General features: G+C 37.3%; 1 protein-coding gene across 5 annotated transcripts in view; it reads right to left on the reverse strand.

Moving 5' to 3' along the window:
• The window catches only part of Neto2 (neuropilin and tolloid like 2), a 68213-nt gene extending 42571 nt beyond the window's left edge, over positions 1 to 25642 (reverse strand). For 3 of the 5 annotated variants that reach the window (XM_058575868.1, XM_046435146.2, XM_046435145.2), the window contains exons 1-4: positions 25220 to 25640; positions 7161 to 7217; positions 4488 to 4628; positions 3602 to 3850 (exon numbers count right to left, since the gene is read on the reverse strand). In XM_058575868.1, the coding sequence (XP_058431851.1) occupies positions 3602 to 3850; positions 4488 to 4628; positions 7161 to 7217; positions 25220 to 25253 (481 nt within the window). In that variant the 5' untranslated portion in view covers positions 25254 to 25640. Of the gene's footprint in view, positions 1 to 3601; positions 3851 to 4487; positions 4629 to 7160; positions 7218 to 25219 lie in introns of all 5 variants that reach the window. The other 2 variants (XM_058575869.1, XM_046435147.2) reach the window with 2 other exon arrangements.
• Positions 25643 to 26779: the final 1137 nt, after the last annotated feature.

Genomic DNA, 26779 nt, shown 5'->3' on the forward strand with positions numbered 1-26779 from the left:
GTCTTTTAAATTCCAGACACTTTAGAAAGTTATTAAACTACAAATTGGAAAAAAGTGGAAATAAATTAGGAGCTTTATTTAGAATACATCTCAGGGACTGTCCTTTTTAGACTTAAACTCATCCTTGCTAAAAGGTGACAACTAATAGGACATTACAGCCCTTTTGCAGAAAAATGTCAAAAGTAAATTTAAATCTTAAGTGGTACTGGGTGAAAAAGTCAGGAGCTAACTGGCAAGTTAATCAGAATTTTTCATATGAAGGAAAGAATTTTAAGGTTTTATCCTTATTCTTTTAAAATTCTCACAATTATCTAGTTAAATCCAGGAAGTAATATTGATTGAGAGCCTCTATCTTAACAACATTAGAGAATTTCATTAAAAGACAATAATTTTTTACAACTGTTAATAGTTTTCTTTTAGATTTACCACTCCCTAGACAAAATTTATTTTATATTATAGGGGTAGAAAAGATGGTGGAATGAGATGAACATCATTACCCTTGATTGCATGAATGGGGCATCTCTACATCATGTACAACTAGAGAATCAAAATGTTGTGCTCCATTTGCGTATGATGAATTGAAATGCATTCTATCATGTACAAGTAAGTGGAACAAATAAAAATGATAAGAAAATAATAACAAAAAATTTATTTTATAAACATGACTTTTAATAACAGCAGATATAGCCACATTTTAGCAAATTAGACATTGCCTATTTATTTTGACATGGAACATCTTCCTTTCTTCTAACAATGAAACTGAAGAATCTTTACTTATATCACAAAGTCAACAAAAAAGAAAAAGTTGCTTAGAGAATTAGAATTTAGTCCTGATTTAAAAAATAAATTTTTTTTTAGTTGTTGATGGACCTTTATTTTACTCATTTATTTATATGTGCTGCTGAGAATCAAACCCAGTGCCTCACACATGCTAGGCAAATGCTCTACCACTGAGCCACAATCCCAGCTTCTACTCTTATATTTGCCATCTACAAGAAAATCTTCATCTCTAAGTTTCCTCATCTATAAAATAGGATCTATTGTCATTCAAATGACAATAATGTCAATCTTCCTGACATTATTGTCATTTGAATAAAATTAAATATAATGTCTGTAGAAACTCTGAAGCACCATAAAGTGCAAATGAAAGGTCAAAAAAGTCTAAAAATCCTATGAATTTCACAATTTGTCTATATTTTAACTATAATCCATATAAAGCTTCTCTAATAATATATAAAAATAGAGGAAAAAGAGCTTTTGTCCAAATTAAGCATCTTAATATACAAGGTGATTCTTTTAAAAATATCTTAAAACATTACTCAAATAAGAGTAGTGTTTTTGCTACTGATAATAGTGTCTTCAGTTAACAGAAATCGAATACCTGACCAATTTTTAACTAAGCCAGCTTTTATAATTTTTTTGGGCACTGGAACCCAGTGTTTTGGTAGACCGAGTGCTCTAACACTGAGCTATACCCCCAGCACTTTCTTTCTTTTTTTTTAAATTTTTTTATTTTTTATTTTTTTACCCCCAGCACTTTCTAAAACTATATTTTGAGACTGGGTCTTCCTAAGTTGCCAAGGTTGGCCTTTAACTTGTGTAATTACCACCACTCTTCATTTCCAGAACTTTTCCTTATCATCCCAAGCTGGAAGTCTATATCCATTAAACACTAATTCCTCATTCTACCCTTCTTAAGTCACTGGCAATTCTACTTTCTGTTTGTATGAATGTGACCACTTTAGATATGTTACATAAGTGAACCCACATAGCACTGATCCTTTTGTTTCTGGCTAATTTTATTTTTAGCATGTATCAAATTTTATCCATGTTGTAATATATATCACAATTTACCCAAACCAGTTAACTTACATCCTCACAAAAACCTACACATGATGTTTACAGCAGTTTTACTCCCAACTACTAAAACTTGGAAGCAATCAAAACATCCTTTAATAGAATGGATAAACTGTGGTACATCTGATAAAACATTAAGATATTTTTAAAAAAATTTTTTAGCATTCAGTGCTAAAAAAAAAAAGAAAGAAAGAGCAGTCAAGCCATAAACAGACATGGAAGAACTTATGTGCATATGGCTCAATGAGCAAAGCCAATCTGAAAAGGTCACATACTTATGATTTCAATTATATGTGGCATTCTGGAAAGGACAAAACTATGGATATAGTAAAGAGATCACTATTTGCCAGTGGTATAGGGGAAGAGAAGAATGAATAGGAGGACCCCCATGGAATTTTTAGGGCAATGAACCTGTTCTGTATACTACTATAATATACATGTCAATATACATTTGTCAAAACTCATAGAACATACAAAACCAAGAATGAACTCTAAATTATGATTTTGGATGATAATGATGTGTCAATGTTGGTTCATTGATTTTAACAAACGAACCACTCTGCTGCAAAGTGGTAATGAGAGGCAAGAGGTGTATGATATATACTTCCTACCCAATTTCTGCTATGAACCTAAAACTATTCTTAAAAAAATAAAGATTATAAGACAAATTTTACTTTTTTGGAATGTTGTCATTTTAGCAGTAGGCAAATAAATATTAAGGCAAAACTTTAAAATTTCCATAACATTTACTGACAAGAATTATAAGTTATTTTTATTTTTTGGGCAAACAAGTAATGTTCTGACTGTTCTCACAGCGTTCTTAGGAACCAGAGGTAGGTAAGATCCTATTGGTTGGACAGTGCCCCCTCCCAATACATCTACATCAGAATCCCCATAACCTGTATAACCTTATATTTTTTAAAAAGCAAATATTACAAGGTGAAAGATATAATTAAGATTTTAAGAGGAGAAAGAGATGTGAAGATGGAGATCGAGATTGGAGCAATATGGCTATGATATCAGAAGAGTTGGAGCAGCTACCAGAAGCTAGAAGAGACAAAGAATAGATTTTCCCCTACAGTTCCTAGATGGAGTAAGGTCCTGGTAGATTGAACTTTTGATCTCCGAACTATGAGGATATATTTTTATTGTTTAAGTGTCCAAATTTGTAGTGATTAATTATGTCAGTCTCAGGAAACTAATACAGTAGGTATTACCCCTTTCACCAATGGCAAATATCAGGTACAACTCTGTGCTTAGGTCTTACAGCTATTAGGTGACAGAAAAAAGACTCAAACCCAGATCTTTTACCTACAAGTGCAGAACAGTATTTTTTCTATTGCTCATTATTTTCAAGAGCATTTATTCAAATGAACGGCTAAGTCAAATCAGTCCAATAAAAAACCTGCCAAAATTTTTGTGGGGATTGTGAAAACCAAACAATATGTTGAAATTATTTAAAAATACATTTATTTTGATATTGTGGACCTTAAGTATGTGTTTTATAAAACACAAGAAAAATAAGAAAATATGATATCATCTGTATTATGCCTCAAAATTCATATGATATGGTTCTAGTTCCAAGTTTTATTAAGGTTTATTTGTTCATAGACTAATTTCCTTTTCACCTTGAGAATCCCTTTAAAGTCTTGATCTTATTAACTTGACCAAATTATCTCTTTTCTAGCCTTAGGATTCTGCAATCAGGGTGAGATACTCAACCAGTGAAAAGATTATTCTTTACCTGGAATAAATGAGTATTTTGCTCGAAATCCCAGTCCTTCAAGTTCTTCATCAGAACTAAACTTAATCCACATGAATCTCCCTGTTGACCTGATTAATGGAGGGCTTTTCATGCCACAGTAACGATCTATAAGAGGAGAGAAACCAAATGGCCCATCTCGAACTTCCAAGTGATCAAACCGACATTCAAATGATGGCTCTATATAATAATGTTCATCAAAGGTCAACTCTATTCTTTGACGTGGAGCAGCTATAAAACAAAAGCAAGCAAATAAGGGCAACAGAAATGGAAATATATAAATGTACAAACAAATGAGAAAAACAGAACAATCACTCTAATTCTTCATAGATAAGGATCATAATGAGAATTTTTATAGGTCACAATAAATGTCATATTTTACAATACTAATAATGTACTCTGTAGAACTATTGTAACCTTCTCTTTGGCAAATGCTGTTTATTAAATTAAATGTATATGACTGATTAAAATTGAAGCTTCGAAAAGTTATTGGTTACTTATTTCATGAGATAAAATGTATCATGACACACAAAAGAATAAGCAGAAGAATGAAGGGAATTCACTAATTTGGACATAAATTTGCATGAAGACTAATAAAAAATGCCAGTAAGTTTAGGTTTTTATCAGAGGAATTTCTCATACATAGTGATGCACTTAACTGAATCATAATTTAGGAGATTCAAAATTCTCATGAAATTTCAATTATCATTTTGCTAATGTATTCAATATTTAGAAATACTAATCATTACTAGAGTTTAATTCAAATATAAATTTTGTTCAAACTAGCTTAAACATGGTATTTTTAACCAATGCAGTTAATTTTGCAACAAAGTAGAAAATTCATCCAATAAAAAAATTGGTCAAATACCTTCCAAAATGTAGATACACTCCTTGTTTGGTGGATATGACTCAGGATAATTTGGTGAAGCAAAATGACCTCCATTACTGGTTCGAACCCAAATGCCACACTGGGTTACAGGAATGTGCTTGATTCCAATATTTTGTCCATCTTAGGGAAAAAATAGCATTTAAACATAATTATAGTAAAGCAGAATAGCATTCTTCCTTTTCCCCAACAACTTTCCAAACAATTGCCCACTCTGTAATATATATATATATAAAATTTTGTAAGAACCACTGCCAAATTTAGTTCAACAAACTGAGCACAGAACGAAGTAAAAGATTGTGTATGCTGTGCTTGCTAGAGGAACTTTGTGCTGGAGGATAAGTTTGCCATGTAGAGAATATAAAGTGCAAAACCATATAAGAGAATCAGATAAATCAGTAAAATGTAATAAAATTCAGTTCTGACATAAAAATAAAAGAATCTATGGAGTTATCTCTGGCATCCTTATATTTAGTTTAACACAAAAGTCAAATGATTCAAAGATTACAGAAAGATTTTAAAGACTGTAGTTGAACACAACTATTCAGTTCTGCTGTCTCCTCAAGTTCCACTTAAAAGCAGTAAAAGGATTTTTTTTTTTTTTTAAGGGCATAAACTTGTAAGTACAAGGAGGTAGATACAAAGAAATAACTGGTAGTTCTAGAAGTAGAGTGAGGGGTTATGTGAAACTGGTAATTTTAATAATATGACGCTGTTTACATATACATAAAGTCTGTATATGAATTGTTTCATATACTTTATCTTCTCCACAAATCTAGGCAGCTGCTGCTCATATATTATTTCTTTGGAGAAGGTAAAACAGAGTTAATGGAATAGGAGACCTCAGGTGTAGCTGAGGATAAAAATGCCCATGGACTGATTAGTGAGTGCTAACACACTGAATGACACTCCCGAGCTTCTCCTACTGGGCTCACCAAAGGCCTCAGTGAGTTATGGAGTTTCTAAATGGGAAATGGAAAGATTCTTTCCTGGGAAATCTAATTATTCCTAAAGATTCAATGATGCAGACCTAGGAGATACCCAATGTCAGGACATTCCACAGTGAGGGCCACAGCAGACAATCCTTACTTACACCTGCAGACTGCTAATGAGCAATTTTTCAGTGCCCCTCTTAAAATCTGAACAGATGTTCAGTAATCACTGAATATTTAAAGCCACTAATTTGAAAATCAGACCCAAACAAAGAGAGAAAAAGCAACTCTAAGGAAACAAAGACTGCAAGAAAAATATTTTTTTAAAGACAGTAACAACATAAAACTTTAATCTGAGAAAGAGAAAAGCAAATACATGAATAAAACAAGAACAAGGACATTCTTTTAAAAAGCATATGTATAAAACAAGAATGCATCCAAAAACAGAAGCAATGAAAATATTAGAAAAAGTTTTGGGCCAATCTGACCTCTGCCTGTGGTTGTGCATAAAGTTTTACTGAATATATGCATGCCCATCATGTATATGTATTGTCTGTGGCTACTTTCACACCAACAGCAGAGCTGAGTAGGTGTGCCAGAGACTGTATGGTCTTAAATACTTATTATCTGAATGTTTACAGAAAAAGTTTCCTAATTCCTGGTCTACAAAATAAAGCCTAGGAAGTCACCCAGCACGTGGAACAAAAAGACAGATGGAAAAAACCAAACAAACAAACAAATAACAATAGAGCCATAACTAAATAATGGCATTCCTAAAGAGAGAGAACGGAGAAAATGGGGGGAGGAGAGAGATTTTGAAAAATTTAACAAAACCCCCAAATTTCCAAAACCAAATGCAAAATTCATATTGAAAAAACTTGATGAGTAACTTGATATAAACCCTGAATTACTGATTTAACCAGAATATAGCTATATTGAGAAGGGTGGTAAAAATGGAAGAGAACATTGTGGATGGGGGTGAACAGTAGGTGTGTCAAAGAGCTAAATTATTCACCTTCCATGGTGAGAAATCAGTATCAGATGCTTAAAATTGAAATAATCAAGAAATAGAAGAACAGCATGTTACTTAAAGATATGAGAGAAAATTCCAAACAATCAGTTTAAAAAAGTAGTTATTTATATTGAGCAAGAAGATGGTTGGGGTAGGCTAGGAGGAGGACTGGTTTTTTCCTAATTATTTAGTACACTTGGATTTTTGTCATGTACATGTATAACTGACAAAAATAAAGAACAATTAGGATTATAAGGAAATGTACCCAACTATGACATGAAATTCTGGCTCAAAAAACACACTAATCTTTTTTTCTACATCAGGATACTTAAAATAGGACCAAAGAGCTTCAAATAAGGTATTGAGAAAGGTTTCATTTGTTTTCACTGGAACAAGGGATTGTTTTTTTTATTTTTGCTTAGTGATAAAGTATGAATATCATTAAACTTTTACACATAATCCAGTGTGCTAGGAGCTAGTAGTGATGCCAAAAAATTTTTAATTTACCAGGAGATGGTTTTTGTTGATGATTTAGTCTAGTTAACAAGTTGCATCCAGTTAAATGAGGTTGATAGGTTGACAGAAAGCTTTAGGTTATTGGAGTATGCAGAAGGATTATAGAAATAGTACTCAAAATTTTTTTTCAGTCATTTCAATTAAGCCATCCCACTGTTCTGGACAAGTAGTAAGTTATCATTGTAAGTACTTTACCTTGGGTCTTTTGGGCCACAGCGATCCCTTCCACTACAAGTATTGTTATCAATAACACTAGAGAAATAACAGAAAAGTAAAGTTAAAAAATTGCATTTTTATGACATTTTACTAAGTCTACAAGGAGTTTCAGATGATAATAAAAGATTAACTCACTATTTCTTACTAACAATGTTCACTCTCAAGTGTTAAGTGTTATGTTCTGATTTATATGTGACCCTTAAGACAACCTAAGAAAAGATAAAACTGATTTTTATAATCAGTTATTCAAGCACTAAGAGATGTCATTTATTTTTCAACTTGGTGTTTTAAAAAATAATTTAAAAACCTCAAAGCCCTAGAAAAATCAGAACAAATTAACACCAGAAGTAGTAGAAGACAGGAAGGAAATAATTAAAATCAGAGCTGAAATCAATGAAATTGAAACAAATGAAACAACTGAAAAAACTGACAAAATGGAAAGTTGTTTCTTTGAAAAAAACAAATAAAACTGATAAACACATAGCCACATTAAGGAAGAGAAGGAGAAAGAAAGCTCAAATTACTAAAATCCATGATGAAAGAGGAAATATCACACGGACTCTACAGAAATACAGAAGATAATTAGAAACTATTTTTTGAAAATTTGTACTCCAATAAAATAGAAAACATCGCAGGCATGGACAAATTTCTAGAGTCATATGATTTACCCAAATTGAATCAGGATGACATACACAAATTAAACAGATCAATTTCAAGAAACGAAATAGAAGATACCATCAAAAGCCTACTAACCAAGAAAACCCCAGGACCAGACAGATTCACAGCTGAGTTCTACAAGACCTTCAAAGAAGAATACCAATACTCCTCAAATTATTCCATGAAATAGAAAAAGAAGGAAGATTTCCAAACTCATTCTATGAGGCAATATCACTCTGATTCCAAAATCAGACAAAGACACATCAAGGACAGAAAACTTCACACCAATATCTCTAATGAACATAGATGCAAAAATTCTCAATACAGTTCTGGCAAATTGAATACAAAAACATATTAAAAGATAGTACAACATAATCAAGTTGGGTTTCATCCCAGGGATGCAAGGTTGGTTCAACATATGAAAAACAATAAATGTAATTCATCACATCAATAGATTTAAAGATAAGAATCATATGATTATGTCAATAGATGCATAAAAAGCATTTGACAAAATACTGCGCCTCTTCATAGTCAAAACACTAGAAAAATTAGGGATAAAAGGAACATACTTCAACACTGTAAAAGCTGTATATGCTGAGTCCCAGGCCAACATCATTCTAAATGGACAAAAATTGAAAGCATTCTCTTTAAAAACAGGAACAAGTCAAGGATGCCCTCTTTCACCACTTCTATTTAACATAGTTCTTGAAACTCTAGCCAGAGCAATTAGACAGGTGAAAGAAATTAAAGGGATATACATAGGAAAAGAAGAACTCAAACTATCACTATTTGCTGACAACAGGAGTCTATACTTAGAGGATCCAAAAAATTCTACCAGAAAACTTCTAGAAATAATAAATGGATTCAGCAAAGTAGCCGGACATAAAATCAACACCCATAAATCAAACGCATTTCTGTACAGCAGTGATGAATCCTCTGAAGAGAAATTAGGAAAACTACCCCCTTAACAATAACCTCAGGGGAAAAAAAATACTTGGGAATCAATTTTAGTGAAAGAAGTAAAAGATCTCTACGATGAAAACTACAGAACACTAAAAAAGAAATTAGAGAAGTCCTTAGAAGATGGAAAGATCTCATACTAGACAAACATCTCCCTTGTTCTTGGATAGGCAGAATTAATAATTGTCAAAATGACCATACTACCAAAAATACTATACAGATTTAATGCAATTCCAATCAAAATCCCAATGACATTCCTCATAGAAATAGAAAAAGCAATCATAAAATTCATCTGGAAAAATAAGAGACCCAGAATAGCCAAAGTAATCTTTAGCAAAAAGAGTGAAACAGGTGGCATCACAATGCCAGACCTTAAACTATACTACAGAGCAATAGTAACAAAAACAGCATGGTATTGGCACCAAAATACACTTGTAGACCAATGATCCAGAATAGAGGACACAGAGACAAACCCACATAAATACAGTCATCTCATACCTAGACAAAGGTGCCAAAAACATATTGGAGAAAAGATAGCCTCTTCAACAAAGGTGCTGGGAAAACTGGAAATCCACATGCAGAAACATGAAATTAAGCTCGTATCTCTCACCATGCATAAAACTCAACTCAAAGTGCAATAAGGACCGAGGAATTAGACCAGAGACCCTGTGCCTAACAGAAGAAAAAGTAGTCACAAATCTTCATCATGTCAGATTAGGTCCCAACTTCCTTAACAAGTCTCCTTTAGTGCAAAAAATAAAATCAAGAATCAATAAATGGGATGGATTCAAATTGAAAAGCTTATTCTCAGCAAAAGAAACAATCAGTGAAGAGAGAGCCTACAGAATGGGAGCAACTTTTTATCACACACACCTCAGAGCACTAATCTCCAGGATAAAGAACTCAAAAAACATGAAAAGAACCAAATAACCCAATCAATAAATGGGCTAAGGAATTGAACAGACACTTCTCAGAAGAAGATAAACAGCCAATCAACAAAACATATGAAAAAGTGTTCAACATCTCTAGTAATTAGAGAAATGTAAATCAAAACTAATCAAACATTGCTGGTGGCACTGCAAATTGGTGCAACCACTATCAAAAGCAGTATGGAGATTCCTTAGAAAACTTGAAATGGAACCACCATTTGACCCAACTATCCCACTCCTTGGTTTATAACCAAAGGACCCCAAAACAGCATACTGCAGAGATGCAGCCACATTAATGTTTATAGCACCACAATTCACAATAGCTAAATTGTGGAACCAATCTAGATGTTCTTCAACATATGGATAGATAATAAAAACCTGTGGTATATATGCAAAATGGATTATTACTCAGCATTAAAAGAGAATAAGATCACGGCATTTGCAGGTAAATGGATGGAGTTGGCTAAGTGAAGTAAGCCAACTCCCCCAAACCAAAGGCCAAATGTTTTCTCTGAAAAGTGGATGCTGGTCCATAGTGGAGGTGGGGTGGGGAGCATGGGAGGAATGGAGGAACTGTGGATAGGGTAAAGGGGAGGGAGGGCAAGGGAGGGGGCAAAGGGGTAGGAAAGATAGTAGATTGAGATGGACATCATTACATGGATATAGACATGAATGATGTGAGTTTACTTTGTGTACAACCAGAGAAATGAAAAGCTGTGCTCCATTTGTGTACTATGAATCGAAATGCATTCTGCTGTCATGTGTAACAAATTAGAATAAATAAATAAATAAACAAACTAATTAAAAACCCCCACAATTTTGTGTTTAGAGACAACTATTCCTTTGTTGATCCTAACTATTCTTCCATTTACTGTATACTATCTCAGAGTTTACATGTAATGTGCTATGCCAGTGAAAGTTCACTTACATTATCTGACTTACAAGGACATTTATAATACAGAATTAAGTGGGCAGTAGTCTTCTAGAAATCAATTTAAACTGTTTTATAGTTGTGCATTACTATGCTGTGTTTGTTACACAAAAGCTGGACATACTTATAAACCATCCCATCCCCAAGCTGAACAATTCTGTGACCCAATAAGCAATACATGGAATTTGAAGATATTAAAAAACATTTTATCTTTATGAATGGTGCATTTTCCCTTTCACTGAAGATGATACTACCAGCCTGCCACAAACTACTGTGTGAATTGGAGTTATATTCAGTCAATAAGCTTGTATAGAGAGTACCTACTGAAGAGCAGGCACTGAGGAATCAAAAGTGTGAAGAGAGAAAACAGCAACATGGCTAAGAGTAAGGACTTTAGACAATACATCGATTTAGGGTGCGGTTCAAGCTTTGCATTAGACCAGTTGTGAGGCCTTATTTATAAAACTGGGATGATGTATAGTACTGTAACACCAACTTTACTGGTGGCTGTGAAGATTAAATAAGATGTACAGATCTTCTGTGCCAGGCATTCTGCTAAATAAATAATAGATATTAGAACAAATTAGCATCTACATGGAGTTAATCATTGTCAAAGGCAATCTACAAGGTGAAAAGGGATTTAACAGGAGGTAGACAGCATAACGGAAGCACAGAGAGGGGAACCATTCATTCCAGTGGGGACTAAGAGAAATCAATGAGGAAAACTTCAGAAAAAGAAGGCACATTGTAGTTGGACCTTATGGGACTTGAGCCCAAAGAAAGAAATGGCTTAATTCAAAACAGAGGCATGAGTCTGATAGGGTGTTAGGGAGCTCTGAGCAGTATAATACTGTTAGCATGTGAAAGGAAATGGCGGTATATAGTAGGGTAGAAAAAAGTAGGATGATATCTGGTTATAAAAACCTTGAATGCTATGCTAAAGAGTTTGACTTTTGATTATAATTAGAAACCACCGTAGGTTTTTAAAGTAGTGAGTAACATCATAATATCTGACTTTCAGACTAACAATCCTGATGGCTGTGTGGAGTCTGAACTTATGAAAAGAAATGATTTAGGAAACAAAGACGATATGCTGAAGCAGAGTGGTGGCAAAAGGAATAGGAAATTAATGACATGATTCAGATGTAGAGTCAACTGTAACTGGTAACTCACAAGATGTTAGGGATAAGGGAAATGGAAATACTAGAGAGTTTTGTCAAGTAATTGGCAGAAAGTTATACCATTGCTAACTCTATAGCACATTCTAAACATCTACTAACCAAAGTAATCAATGTACAAACAGTTCTTGCCATTCAGTTTATATCTTAAAAATCTAAGTATTTGACTTCTTTGTCTTTGGTTTCTTGCATCCTTGCTGACCTTTGTCTCTGTGCAACTTTGCCCCTTTTCTTTTCTTTGGTTACTGGTAGTGTTGAAGATCTTATATTAGGTAGAAACAATCCTTCCTTCAAACTCTTCACATCTGTATACTGTAATTGAGTAAGAGGAATGGGGTCTTGAAACATTTTTTTAAACACAAGATTTATGATAAAAAAAATCCAGAGTAATATATATTTGATAATCCAGCAAATAACACAAATATCAATTTAACTTATTAGAGGATACTATCTCCCAAAGCATATCATTTAGATGACAAACAAGTGATCAAAATTTTGTGCTCAATACAGTTTTCCCTCCTGAATCAAAGGCACAACAGTTTTATATCAATTTTTACACTTATAATTCAGTTTTAAAGCAAATAATCACAAAACTAGCATATAAGGTAAAAAAATCAACAGAAACCAGGAGGGCAACTATGACAAAAAAATTAAAATACATGATGATCAATAAAAGTCTGTCCATATAAAATAAGATTTATGAAACTTGTAATAGACTATAAAAGCAAGGTAGAAGAGTCATACTGAAAATAAAGTTGCATTATATATTATATTCTTTTCTAATTTAGAGGGCTGCTCACCATTTTCTTTTTCCCCCAAATAAAATTACTAACTATTCATAATTCAATCAGCCAAATGAGATGTGTCACAGGACACAAAAACAACATATAACAACATATAAAGAACAAATCTGCACTGCAATTTGGGATAGAAATATTTACTGAGACAGTTTTTGGTGATACAGTACTCAATCATTCTAAATCACACATCATACTAAACACAGTTTCCTGATTGGTATCATAGGATCTTTGTACATTGCTTGAGTTATAATCAGGTTCATATTAAAACAAATTTCACTAATGCCAAACACTAAAATTCTTTAGTACATGAAACAACTGTGTGCTTTGTTCTATCTCTCGTCCCAATTATATGTGACTGTTCTTTCTTCCTCTTACCAAAATGACAAATAATTTCTCAAATCCAGAAATATTTTAATACTTTGAACTAAAATATAACGTATACAGGAAGACATTAATTCTTTGAGGCAGAAATCCACACCAAAATAAAAATTCTAAACTCTGTAATCATGCAATTGGATTATGAAGAGAATTTTTTATGATTTGATGCTTTGAAAAAGTAGTACCTACCATTTATGCCCTTACTTCTGGTTTTGCTGTCAACTTAGGCCTATAATAATCTGTGTACGGACCTCACTTAAGATGATGTCACTTAGATGATGAAGACAGGTACTGTTGAGGTGTGGAACACAAATCCTCAAAGTTATTCCTTTATTCCTCCTCTTTTAAACCTGAATTGGCTCCAAGCAGAGGATCTTGTCTTCAGTCCTTCCAGTTTAGCCCATTAAATCCCAGGTTTTCAATTCCACAAATATTTCAATAAGATTGACAGAAGTACATTAAAATAGGTTGAAAATAATCAAGTTAATAAATAAACTGAATAAAACGCGGAAGTAACATGTTTCTGAATACTAAAACAAAGTAGTAAAGGTCTAGTATGTCACAGGTTTATTGATATTTTAATCAGAATTGTAGTTTTTTTTTTTTTTACTTTAAATAATTTTTTTCTGAGCTCACATTGAGCCTTTTTATATTGGCCAAGGGAAAATTAGAAATAAAATAAAATACAGAAAAATAAAGCAATATGTATTTATAGTAAAGCTATAGTAATTAAAACATGTAGCAATGACATAGAAGAAACAGATGATCTCTAACAAACACACAGAGCACCCATTGTGCAGCAGGTAGCAAGTCAGTTGCTGGGGAGCAATGAACCAAGCAGATTGAGTCTTTACTATCTAGTAGCTTATAGATAATGAAAAGAAAGAAAAGAAAAAGCTCAGAAACAGACAAGTACCCCCAAGCATTCATGATGATATATGAGTTATTGGAAACCCTTGGTGAAAATATGAAATTAACAGATTTCTTCAATAATATTTTAATAACTTGGGAAAAAGCAGAGCCCTATTTCAAGCTAAACACAAAAATAAATGCCAGGCTCTGTTGTTTGGTGTGTGTGTTTGTGTGTGTTAGAGAATTATGTACATTCCTTTGGGTAAAGGAATTTGTTTACTAAAGATAGAAACAAAATTTTTACATAGTTTATTAATATGTATAATGTACAATTTACATATAACAATTAACAAAAGGAAAATTATTACACAACAAGAAATACTTGCCAATAAACAAAACCAAAGAAATTTAGCCCAATATTTAAAAAAGCAGATTTTGGGGTCAACAAAAATTAACTGGGAAAGATTTTAAGACAAAAAGGGACATTTCACAAGAGTTTTGTGGGATAGACTTGACCATAGGTACAAATAAAAAGTATGACCTAAAATAACAGAGGGGCTGGCTTATAAAGTTTCTGCTTAGACTCCCACTTCAGTCTGCCAATGTGAATAAGCAACACCAGCATGCAGGAAGTGCTCAGACCTAACTGGTTAAATCTGAATGCAAGTCACAATTCACTGGTCAGGTATGAGAGACAAAATAGGTCTTGCCAGAGGTTATTTATCTTGATAGTTTAAACAGGAACATACTAGGGAAGAATCAAAAAGTTCCACGTGTGGTTCATCCAGGAACAGAGAATGTGTGTGATCCAGTTAATGGCTATAACCCATTTTGAATTTGGGTCTAGTTAGCTGCTTAGAAAAACGCCAAGTTTCCATGAAAGATCCTAAGTTCACATTTCCCCCATTTGATCCAAACTCATTAGCAGAAAGTGCTGATGATCTATTGAGACAGTTATGTTCCATCACAGCATCAGAATGGTTGGCTATCTGCTCTGGGTTCAACCAGTCCTACATTGGGATCCTGGTGACTAGGTGGTGATCAGCTGAACAGCTGAAGCCATTTGTTCATTAAGGGCACCTAGACACCCGTTAAATCTGAATCAAAGTATCTTTGGTTAAGTTGGTTCTGGTTTCTGGCTAGAGTATATCCAGAGTTTTGAAGGAGCTAATCTGATTCTGGTGGGGGTTTCTTGAAGATATCTGTTAAAAGAGGCTACGGTGATCTTAAGAGAAGTCAAATGTTCAGGTTTTAACATGACAATATTTAAAACTGTAGGGCAAAATGCAAGAGGGAACCATTATCAGAAGGTAGCCAGCTGAAAATATCTTAACCAGGTATGAGGAGCCTTTGAGAGACCCTTTAGGAATTTGGCCAATTTTAAGATTTTTGGAAGTTTCCAACTCAACCTAGCTCTAAGTATTTGTCCACATACAACATTATGTCTTTGCAACAGCACAGGCACCTCCCTGCGCAGCAAGGATGTAACCTAACACAATGCAGCTATTCAGGACTATGTAACCAAGGGAATCCAAAGATCTTTGTTGAGCTCTAGAGGCCTGAACAGTGGGATAAATGATTCTATTAACAGTGCAGGAAAGGTTTCTGACCATATATTCATTCTAAGAGGTGTCAACTCCTAGCCAGTATCCTACTATTCTTCCAAATATAGCTTAACAGCCAGGATCAGCCCTCTGGTAAATCATATCCTTAGGAAAGCCCACAGCTGTCATTTCATAATCGGAGGGGTTGTCATTAGGATGATCATTGATAACAGAAAGAATCCCCTTCTCTCTACTGTGTGATTTGGGTTGGGATAATTGTCTAATTGTAATATGATAAAAGTCAAGGCTGAATATCCAAAGAGGTAGGCAGTCAAGGTCCAAGAGCTGTTCTGGTAGCCACAGATGAAAATAAACAGGGATATAAAGGATCCTTGAAATGTTTGGAGGTTAAGAGAATTGTTAGTGGGAAAGGCTGTCCTGTCCGTAAGAGGAAGAGACCAAGGCAGAGCAAAATGATTCATTCCCCATTGATGGAAAGCAGCAGGTTTCCCACTTGAAGTATCCATGTTGCAAGGTTCATGTTGTTGACAAAAAGGTGTTCAGGCTTCATGAGAAGCACTTTTGCAGATTTGATCAAGATACAAAGTTAAGACAAAGTTAAGAGAGGCAGGAAAACAATTGTGCCGTTTTCAGAGGGTGAAGTAAGTGTATATTTTTGGGGAGCCTACAATGTGGGGGTAGGGGTGGGCAGTAACTTAGAAGCAGGGCACAGGTCTTGTTAAGTAGATTTGTACCCAAAAGGTGGGTTATGGATATCAAGGCTGTAGGTGGGGTATGGTGGTAAACCCAACATTTTGTTAGGTTTCCAGTGATGGCCCAAATCTGGAAGTAAAAGATGATTTTTATCCCCTTTTTCTCTTTTGTCTGTAGAGAGCAAAAGGAATGGCTAGGATAGACAGGACAACAATAGGAATCATTATTAGATTTAAATGGGAGTCTAGTGAATGGGGAAGATGAAAGGATCAAGGAGGTACTGAAGGTTGTTAGGGAATTTTTCTAAGAGTTGGTCAAATTGGCCTAGGTAATGATGATCTTCTGAGACAAGTTTTAGTAAGACAGTAATTAAAAGAACTAGGTTGGGGGGCAGTAGTGAATTGACATAAAGACATACTGGTGTTCAGAGACAACAGAAAAAGATAATGAAAAAAATAGCAATAAGGGAGAGAAGGGCAAAGAAAATCCCCAAGATTTCAATTGATTGCTGGTTCATTTTGAGTTACACTGGACTGGTCCCAATTCTTGGGTGAAGCTATCTACTTCTGTCATGTTTCTTGTCATTTGAGAGCTTATGACAGATTATGGTGCAAGTGGATGCTATTACTAAGGCTAGCATACACAAAAACATTTACATATCAAAGTAAAGTTGCACCATATTGGAAGGAGACAACAGTTAAGTCAGTCTTAAGAATTTGAGAGAAGTAGGTGGGGCTTTCAGAATATCCTTGGGGAAGGAATGTCTAGGTATATAATCGGCCCTTTCAGGTAAAGACAAAGAGGTACTGGATATCAGGGCATCCTGAATAAAACAATGTAGAAGCCAATAGCTTTAAAGTATTTGCTCTTAGGGGGAACATTGCACAATGATGTATGAAGGCTGGGGACTACTGAGGATTGAGAACCAATGTTAATGCTTCTGAGATCCCACACAACTCTCCATTCTTTTCCATTAAGTTTATGAACAGGTAGGTGGGAGTACCGCAAGGACTGGTATAGGAAACAAGTTTCTTATGTATAAAGCCATATATGAAGGGCTGGATGCCAGCCAAGGGATTTAGGGTATACTGCTTGATAGTGAGTAGAGGCTTCTGAAACACCTGGATTTTACCTGGAGGTACTGAATGGATATGACTAATATCTGTGTTGGAAGATAACTAGAGGCTCTTGGGTAATTTCTGGAAGACAAGAGGGGGAGGGCTGGTAGGGTAGAATGTTATACCTCAGTAGGTACTGCAAGGTCAGGGCTTTTAGGTGGGGTTAATTCTAGTATCATTTTCCCTCTTTTGGAACAAAGAGACATGGGTTTGATACACTCCCAGAAAATCCATCCAGAAAAGGTTTTATGTGGGCTGATGGGATGAGTAGGCAGCAGTGATTTCCTGAGATAGTGACTGGTAACAGACAGATGTGAAAAGTGGTAACATGATATTAAAGGAACGATCCTATAAACTGGGCCCATGGTGCTGACCCCCTACATGCTTTCTTTTAAAAAGTGACTTACCTGTGGCCCTGTCCTAGTTTAAGTCAACAGGATGTTTTACACTCCTAAGCAAACCTGTTGTCTGCAGGAGCAACACAGGCCCAAACACTCCTTCCTGCCCATAAGAACTCAAGTTACCCTGAAATGGGGGGTGGGGACACTTTTGTGATCTTTATGCAGACCAGATTCCAGAACTTGGGGATATAGACCAATTAAAAGCAAAGTTCCTAACTATAAAATCTTTAAGAACAAGTTCCAGTTAGAACTGGGCAGAACATGCCAAGATGACTCAGTTGCCTGGGATCTTCAGCATGTCATTGTAATAGTAAAATCTCCCCTCTATGGGTAAGACTACATGCAGTAGGGGCTTGAAAGTCTCATGCGTTCCTGATACCAGTCAGAAGTCAAGAGGTGGACCTGGGTGGGACTCTCTGGAAACTTCCCTAGGACTCCCAAAAAAATAGAAGGGCAGAGCGAGTGTGGCCGGTGCATGCCTGTAATCCCAGCGGATGGGGAGGCTGAGCCAGGAAGATCGTGAGTTCAAAATCAGACTTAGAACAATGCCTCTCAGAGGTTTGGTATTTTATTGGTTATATTGCATGCAAATAGAAAATTTCAGAATTCAAAAAAACCCCTTTTCGACCAGCAAAGTTTTAGACCATCCTGGGTTATATGGGTCCAGAAACTTAACCAATCATACTTTTCCAAACCATAATTTTTAGTTATGAAAGAAGCTGGAAAGTCAGGTGATAACTGATTAGCCTTGTGCAATTTGACAATTATGGGAGTCTCCATAATTGTAACCTTTATAGACTGAGTCCTGATACCTAAATGAAGGCGTGCCCTCCTACTTGGAATAGTCTCTAAGACCTCTACCTGGAACATGGGAGGTCTGGATTTCAAGAGGACTCATCCGATATGCCAAGGGGCCACCAGAAAGATAACAGAACTTGGGGCTCTTGAAGAAACCGAGGTGTTGGTCCAGAACAGTGCTAAGAATAACTGGAAGGTCCCTTTGGATCCAACTTCTGACACCAAAGAATGTCAACAAAAATTCACCAGGAATGACTTTAAGACAAAAAAGGGAGGCTTTCTTTCAACAAACAGTTTGCAAATTTTGGGAAAAAGTGCCTTTAGTTCAAACCCAAAGTGTGACCTGGAGGAACAAAGAAAGGGGCTGGCTTATATAAAGTTCTCGACCAAGTTCCCACTCCAGTCCACCATGTCAACAAGGAATGTCAGCATGAAATGCTCAGTCCTGAATGGTTGTTATTTAAATTTGACTGCAGGTCACAGCTCATTGGTCAGGTCTGGGCAAAATAGGACTTTCCAGAGGCCATTTACCTTGACAGTTTAAATAGGAACATACCCAAGGAAGGATCCAAAAGTTCAGTTTTTGGTTCTTCCAGGAACAGAGTATGTGTGTGACCCCCAATTAGCAAATGGCTATCAGATTCCACTCTGAATTTACATCCAGTTAGCCACTTATAATCCTTCTTCGATAGTCAGCTTTTCTTAAAGTTCTCACTAGTTTGGATCAGGCTCTGAAAAACTGATATATTTATATTCTGCCACAGAATAATAAACTGGCACAACTTTTTGAAGGTTAATCTGGTAATATGTATTAAGACTTAAAATTTGCAAATTCTACCCAGTAATTCTATTTCCAGGTTTGGGAATGGAATTTTGTGGACAGTGGTTTGCACTGTCCTTTCTTGTGTGTGTGTGTGTGTGTGTACACAGTGCTGGGCATTGCACATGCTAGGTAGGTATTCTACCACTGAGCTACATTCCCAGACTCAGAACAGTACTTCCCAAACTTTCATACACATCATCATCACTCTGAGGGCTCAAGAAATCACAGATGGGTTGGGGCAGGGCATGTTCGCTTTCAGATAATTCTGATCTAACAGGCCTAGGTTAGGGCTTGAGAATCTGCATTTTAACAAAATCTCTAGTGAAGCTGCAGGACCTGGAACCTGGTCCACTTTGAGGACCACTGCAATTGGATGATGACAGTCCTACAGACACTTGTTTCTGATCATGTGCATTTGCCATGGACCTCTTTTTGCATCTAGAAAATTACCTTTACATTGTCTAAGACTTACTTTTTATAGCAAGCTTTTCCAGATTAATTTTATTTGACAGCATTCAGTTCTCATTTCTGTGACTGCTCACCAGCTCTGAGTCTGGTTTTGTTACTTTTATTTATTGTCCACCTGACTATAATATCAGCACTAGAACTAGCCTAATAAAAATACTAAACTAACATTTCAAACAAGATAGAAGTATAAATATTCTTGACACACATACAAACTACAGATAAACAGTCAAGGGCCAGAGTGAAGGCTACATCATTACCAGGCACATACGTGCCTTCTATCTTATTATTCAGCTGTGACTTTCATTTCCAAGGTTAGTTTATGGTTCAACATGGATGCTGTAGGGCCAGCCATTATAACCTTCCTTTCAGTTACCATGCCTGCATCCATGTTGGCAAGAATAGAGACATAAGGCACCCCTCTTCCTTGAAAAACACTTGCCCAGAATCTGCAATTATCTAAAGATAAAAAGTTTAAATAACAAAATAACACTTCCTGTAAGTTGCATGCACTATTCTCTACTTAACATCTAACTAGCTACACATAGTCACGTGGCCCAACCCTAAGGTAAGCTGGGAAACAGTCTTTATTTTGATAACTGTCTACTTACCTAAAATTCAGAATATCAATGAAGGGTAAAGTGGATATTTGGAGACAACCAGAAGTTTCTGCCACAGTTCTCTAAGCCTACTGTGTACAGAGAAACCAGTTACCTTTTTAAAATATAAATCAGATCACCTCATAGCCTTTCATAAAATCTTGCAAAACATCCCCATTAAATTTAGAATAAATCCCTTCTCCTAACTCTGGCTTGTGAGGTCCTATGTGATCTGGTACCCAACTATCTCTCTGATCTCCCTAGTTCTATCTATGGCTATACAGGCCTGCCCATTACTTCAATACACCAAGTTAACTCCTGCCTTACGGACTAAAATATGCCTTCAGTCTAGAATCAGTCTCTCTGCATGAGTGACTGCTTCGTTTCATTCCGTTCTTGTGAGGCTTCCCTGATTTCTAAATAAGCTCTACATTTTTTCCATCTTGCTTTATTTTCATTATTACTAATACCACTTGGTGTTTTAGGGATTTGTTATTGTCATCTTTTCTTATTAGAAAGAGAGGTCTTGTCTATCTCAATTCACTGATGCGTCTCTAGTGCCTAGAAGACTGCATGACCCACACAACACACTGTATAAATTAGATGAATATATGAAGCAACTAAGAATGATCCTGATTACACATAGTATGTACAGAGCCCTGTGCCAAGTGATGAACACACATATCAGTTTAACAGTAGCCACATATATGACTCAGTGTTTTCGTGTGAGCATAAATCAGGGGATGAGAAAAGAATTGAGATTTTTTTCTCCCTTTCTTATTTTTCTCAGGCTGGCTCCATTTACCTTTGTTAGTAATTAAACACGCCTCTAAGCCTTCCTGTTGTAAGCATTTAAGTGGTAAACATAGGTTTATTAAATCTAACACAAGATGCCAGACTGCAACAACCACATAACTGGCCTCCCTGCTCATTAGTATTTTCTATAATGAAAGCAGAAATGGAGTGCAATTAGAGTTCACATATTACTTGACACAGCAGTAATTTGTTTTTGATAAACTACAAAGAACAAAAAAGCACCCCAATATAATCAGACTCAATTTTACTTTGTTAAGAAAAAAGATGGATAGTGAGCCTTAAGATTACTCCCGCCTACATATGCTAATCACCTTGCCAATCACTTTTCTAGGAGTAGCTGTAGCAGAAGTGCTTTTTATAGTTTCTACAGAATTTGACAAACTTTTTGTTAGTAAAAATGCTCTGAGATGGCAGTTTTGTATGCTCTACTTTGATTAAAGGAGTCCCTTTCAACATCCACAGCACTGTCATCAAGTTTTATCATGATCAGGTCATGTCTGAAAGAGGACTTGATATCCTCTTTGTGCTGTAGTTTCCAATATGTTACTCTATGCAAATTTAAATGAATACATTTTAATGTCATTGATTAGAAAACAACTGAACTTTCGGATTAGCATACTGCACTCTGTAATTTTGTGTACAATACAACAAATATGTTGAAAAGTCACCCAGAGGTTAGAGGTGATAGAAGAGAGCAAGGCCTCCCACCAATCATAGCAACCTTGCTCTTACCTGTTCTTGTTTTGAAGTACTTTCTTATAAAAGTGACTTTGAAGGAGTTCTGTTATTAAGGGAAGTTTGGAAACCCCTAAAGTAGATCACCTCTCAGGATCCTCTTTTCCAACTGAAAGAACATAATAATAGGGAACTCAAAAGTGATGCAGGGACATAGATTTTTTTTTTAACATCAATAATTATTATGCGGAAGCATAAACAGAAAAATATAGGAGACTGTGCTGAATGGGTAGTACCAAAAGTAGAACTTAGATTGTTGTTTTAAAATTGTAGATATGGACTTCATCATTTGTAGTCTATTATTTTTCTTTCTTATTCCAAAAAAGGACTGAAAGTATTTTTGATTTGAGCTTTCTTTGTAACATAAACATATTTTCCTAAAAGGAGAATTTGGTCTCAAAATGTAAACTACCTTCTAGTTGAAGATTTATTATAATAAAACCACTGCTTAATAAGACCTTTCAATTGACAATGTTAAAAAACAGTTTTTCCAACCCCTTAGGAGAAAAGCCAAGAAGTTATTTTTTTTAAAAGTTACTAAAAAAAAAAGTTTACTATTCAAGGATTAGTTTTTCAGTATAATTATTTTTTCAGTTAGTTCATGTTCTTTGATGAGGCCCAAGACTGAAGAATAGGAGTTCATGTAGACTTAGACAAGAGTTTTAAAAGGTGTTACCAAGGGATATTTATGCTTTGTTACACTACAGATTTAACCACAGTTTATATACTTTAAATATCACTGAGTCTAACAGAATTCTTCTGCAGCAAGTGTGCAGCATTAATAACAACAACAACAAAAAAATGGGTTTATAATCCCCACTTAAGGTTTTCATAAAACTAAAGACAGAATGTTAACTCAAATTTTTTAAGACCCACAGTGGTAATGAACAGCTAAAAGTATATTATTTATTTTCAATAATACTGTACACGGAAGGGTTAAAACAAATCTAGTAAAGTTATCCTTTTGTACTCACTGCTGAAAGTAAAACAAAAAGAATAAATGGAGTCTTAAAAAACTAAAATTCTACTTAAAAACTCGTACGCTCATTATGGTTGTTTTAGTAGAAACTGACTGTATATTCCAACAAGACTTTTCTTAGATAGCATCTACCAATATGCAAATGTTTAATAGTTACTTCAGACTAATTTGTTTTTAAAAGTCAATTTTTAAAATTAAAACACTAATTAATATATAGATAATACAGACATTGGGTTAATAAAATCAAGTCACACAAATGGTTGTGCAGTAAAATGCAAGTCCTCCCTTCACTCGTCTTTCAGTTCCCCCAGATTCCTCTCTCAGGATCAATTTTTGTTAATTTTTAAAAATCTTTCCAAACCAATTTTTAGCATTTACATACATATACCACAGAAGACCTAAAAACAGTTTGTCTTCTTTCTAGTAAGCTTAAAACAAAAATTTAGCTTGAGCTTTAAAAACATTCTAGCATGTAAAAATAGTGTAGGTTGACTAACATTAAAAAAAGAAAAGCCAGATACTACATTGTTTTCACTGTAGCTTTGCCATCACCATAGAATCCTTCTCCGAAAGGTGCAACAACTAAATGCTTCGCGGTGGCCAGAGGGGGCAGTGTGTACCAACTGTAAACGGAAAGGCAGATGAGCTGCAAACCCCTTCACCATAGGAGCAGCAGCTAAGGTAATGAGACTCTGCTCAAGGCAGCTCAGTTTTCCAAGTTCTGCAGGTAAAGCTGGGTAAACAAAACCGTGTGATTTCTTCTGGGTGTGAGTCGGGGGAGAGATGATACTCTCAGATGTGCCCTGATAACCATAAGAAGGTGTGTGCAGTCAGTGCGACGGGAAGAAAATTCAGCTAAGTAACATTATCAGATATCCTACTATACATGTGGTTTATTTTAAAAACCAAATCTTAACTTCCAAAGAATGACTTTATAATAATCAAGAGTTTACAGATAACTATAAAATTTCAGAGTTATTTTTTATTATAATAAAGGAATCATTAAGAATTTATGGACTGTGAAATAAATATTCACCAATTCGAAAAATCCTAGGTTCCCTTAGTACAAGCTGAATATATAAATATATACTCGGGTAGTTCAATATTTTAAATCAAATAAATCTCAAGAATTTAGGACTTTTTGTCCAATTAAAACGTAAATTTGCAAATTAAAAAAAAAAAAGTAAATTTGTCCAAAACATAGTACATCCAATTCAAATTGGAAGCAGGATCACAGCAAACTTTCTAATAAAACAAATTTGGAAAAAAGTGTTAATATGGAGTAAGAAAAAACAAATTTGTCATTGTAGAATATTAAGGTAGTAAAGAACTAGACATGCCTTTAACTTTCCCCTCAATATAAACGGTTTTTTCCCCCTAACAATTGCAAGAATTCATATATTCAATTCCCAATTAAATAGGTGGTGGTGAGGGAGAGAAAGTCTTTCACTGAGTTGTAACGGTGTTTTCTCTGAGAATGGATAAAAGGATTTATTCAGTTAAGAGTTTCAGAATGAACTTTGTGTCGCAAGCTAGATTATGTACATTTTTTTTTTCTAAAATAATACCTCCCGGGAAATGCAAACCCGCTAGAGCATGTTTCAGAGCTTTGTGCACTTGGTAAGCCGACTGTTTTAATTCTCCGAAAACAAATAAGAAGCAAACACCAGCGGAGCGTATTTTGGGATATGCAGAAAGGAGCTGGAGGAGTGACGTTCTAGGGAGCAGCGCGTCCAGGGGAGAGCCTGGGGCACAGCCCCAAGCAGCCGCGCTCCCCCGGGGCCGAACTAAGTCGGGTCCGCGGCGCACACGCGCCGCCCCCGGAGCCCGCAGTGGTGCCGCAGCCTCCTCGGCCGCAGCAGGTGGGACCCGGCCGGTCCGGAGGCCCGTTCTGTCCCCGTGCGGACGCCGCTGGGCTTTTCGAAAAACGCTCCGCGACGTCTCGTATCCGGCTTTTATTGTTTGCGTGGAATTACTTTTTGGTATTACGTTCGGAAAAAGACCGGCCTTAGCTCCATTGATACGGACCCACAACTTTGCAAAGCAATGTCCGTTAGAGGCGCGAGCGCACAGATCGGAGGGCCCCGCCGGGCCGCCGGGGCACCTCCCCGGCAGCCACTTCCCGATTGTACCCCACCAGAGCTGCCAGACACGCAGGGGTTGGAGGGGAGGCGCGCTGGGAAAGCTCCCGCTCCGGGCAGGACGCGAGAGCTCCGCGATCCGCTCCAAGCCGCCGCGAGCGCCGCCAGACAAAGAGGCGCGTCGGGGTGCCAGGCGCAGGGAAGGGACGCGAAGACGCGGGCCGGTCGCACGCCGGCCTCAGCCCGCAGGGGGCGCCGTCCACGGCCCCTGGGCGCTTACCTTTGAGGACCGAGCAGAGCTGCTCCAGGGCCATGTTCCCGAGCGGCCAGGCGCTTCTCGAGGAGCTGAGTGGGCCGAGGCGGAGGCAGAGGCGCGCGACTCACGGCCCGGCGCGATGGCAGCCCCACTCTGTCCCCATCGTCGGTCACAGGGCTGCCTCTCCACTGAGCACGGCTCAGGTCCTGCGGCCCGGCATGCCCGAGTCCCCTGGAGGGCTCCCGCACTGCCCGAGTCCCCCGACGGGCACTGCCTCCTGCTCCGCGGCGCTCCGTCCCATCGACCGCCTGGGAGCAGAGGAGCACTAACGCGTGGCGCGGGACAATACGGCCGCTCCACCCGCAGCCGCGGCTCGGGCTCCACTGAAGTGGCGGGCGCGGGGAGCCCAGGCTCATTTAAGCAGCGAGCGCGAGCGCCGCGTGCCGGCCGCGCTGCCTTTGCGCATGTGCCCGCCCCCTCCCCCGCCCGCGTGCCCCTCGCGCCCCTCCCCGCCAATCGCTTCGCGAGCCCGCCCGCGGCCTCGCGCCCTGGGATGGCGTCGCGCTCTGCCGGTGACCGTTGGGGTGGGGGCGGGGTGAGGCCACGGCGGGCCGCCGCCTGGCAGAGGCTGGGGGTGGATCGCCGCTCCAGTGGGCGGGCGCGGAGGGTCAAGCCCAGCCCTTACCTCCGCCGCCGCAGAGCGCCGGGGGCAGCAGATGGAGTCCTCGGTGTCTCCCGCCCTCACCCACCTGCCGGGTCTTCTTGCTCCCTCGCAGGCTTCCAAACCTTGGGTCCCCTAGCAGCTCAATTCAAGGTGAAAACTTTGCTCAGCTCTGCTGGACCACCTGCCCGGGTCAGGGAGGCGAGGGTCCGGGCAGAGGGGAGGCTCTCAGAGTCCTTAGCGCCAGGTGAGTTAAGCGGACCAACGGTAATAATTACTGAGGGTTCCTGAACGCTTACTAGGTTGCCGGACACAGCACCACGCACTTTCCATATCCACACTTTAAATCTTCCCACCCTCAGAGGATGGGAAGATCCAGACAGGAGAGGTTAAACCATTTGTCCAGAGCCAGTGAGCAGGCAGGCAGAAGTGTAAATCCCGGGTATCTGCCTCCTGGATAATGCCCTGCTGATGGGTGGTTAACTCGACTGATAAAAATCTCCAGATTTGCCAATGACTGTCGTTTGTGGTGTTATCCTCTTTTATTTTCTCTGTAGCACTTGTGCTCTGAAATTACCTTGCTTGTTTACTTATCTCCTGTGTCTCGCTAACCCCTATCCCATTAAAATAGAAGCTGATTGAGGGCAAGGAGGCTATGTTCCTTATTTCACTCAAGGAATACTTATTGGGGAGAAAACAGTCTGGTGTTGGGGAAACAACCTTGAGTCAGACTTTACCATATAAATAGATTGTTTGTACCTGAATCTGACACACAGTAGGACCTGTTGTCTAATAAATTATTGCTAAGGACAATGTCAGGCTACCGAAAGAAATATTCCAAGATTGTCAAGGCCTTCTCTCTTTCCTTGTATCCATCCAAGAAAAGCACAAAACTGCAAGTAATTCATAAGATTTACAAGTGA

Source organism: Marmota monax, unplaced genomic scaffold, assembly GCF_021218885.2.
Source record: "Marmota monax isolate L192 unplaced genomic scaffold, Marmota_monax_Labrador192_F-V1.1 WCK01_AAM20220418_F8-fsc00024, whole genome shotgun sequence".
Lineage (NCBI taxonomy): Eukaryota > Metazoa > Chordata > Mammalia > Rodentia > Sciuridae > Marmota > Marmota monax.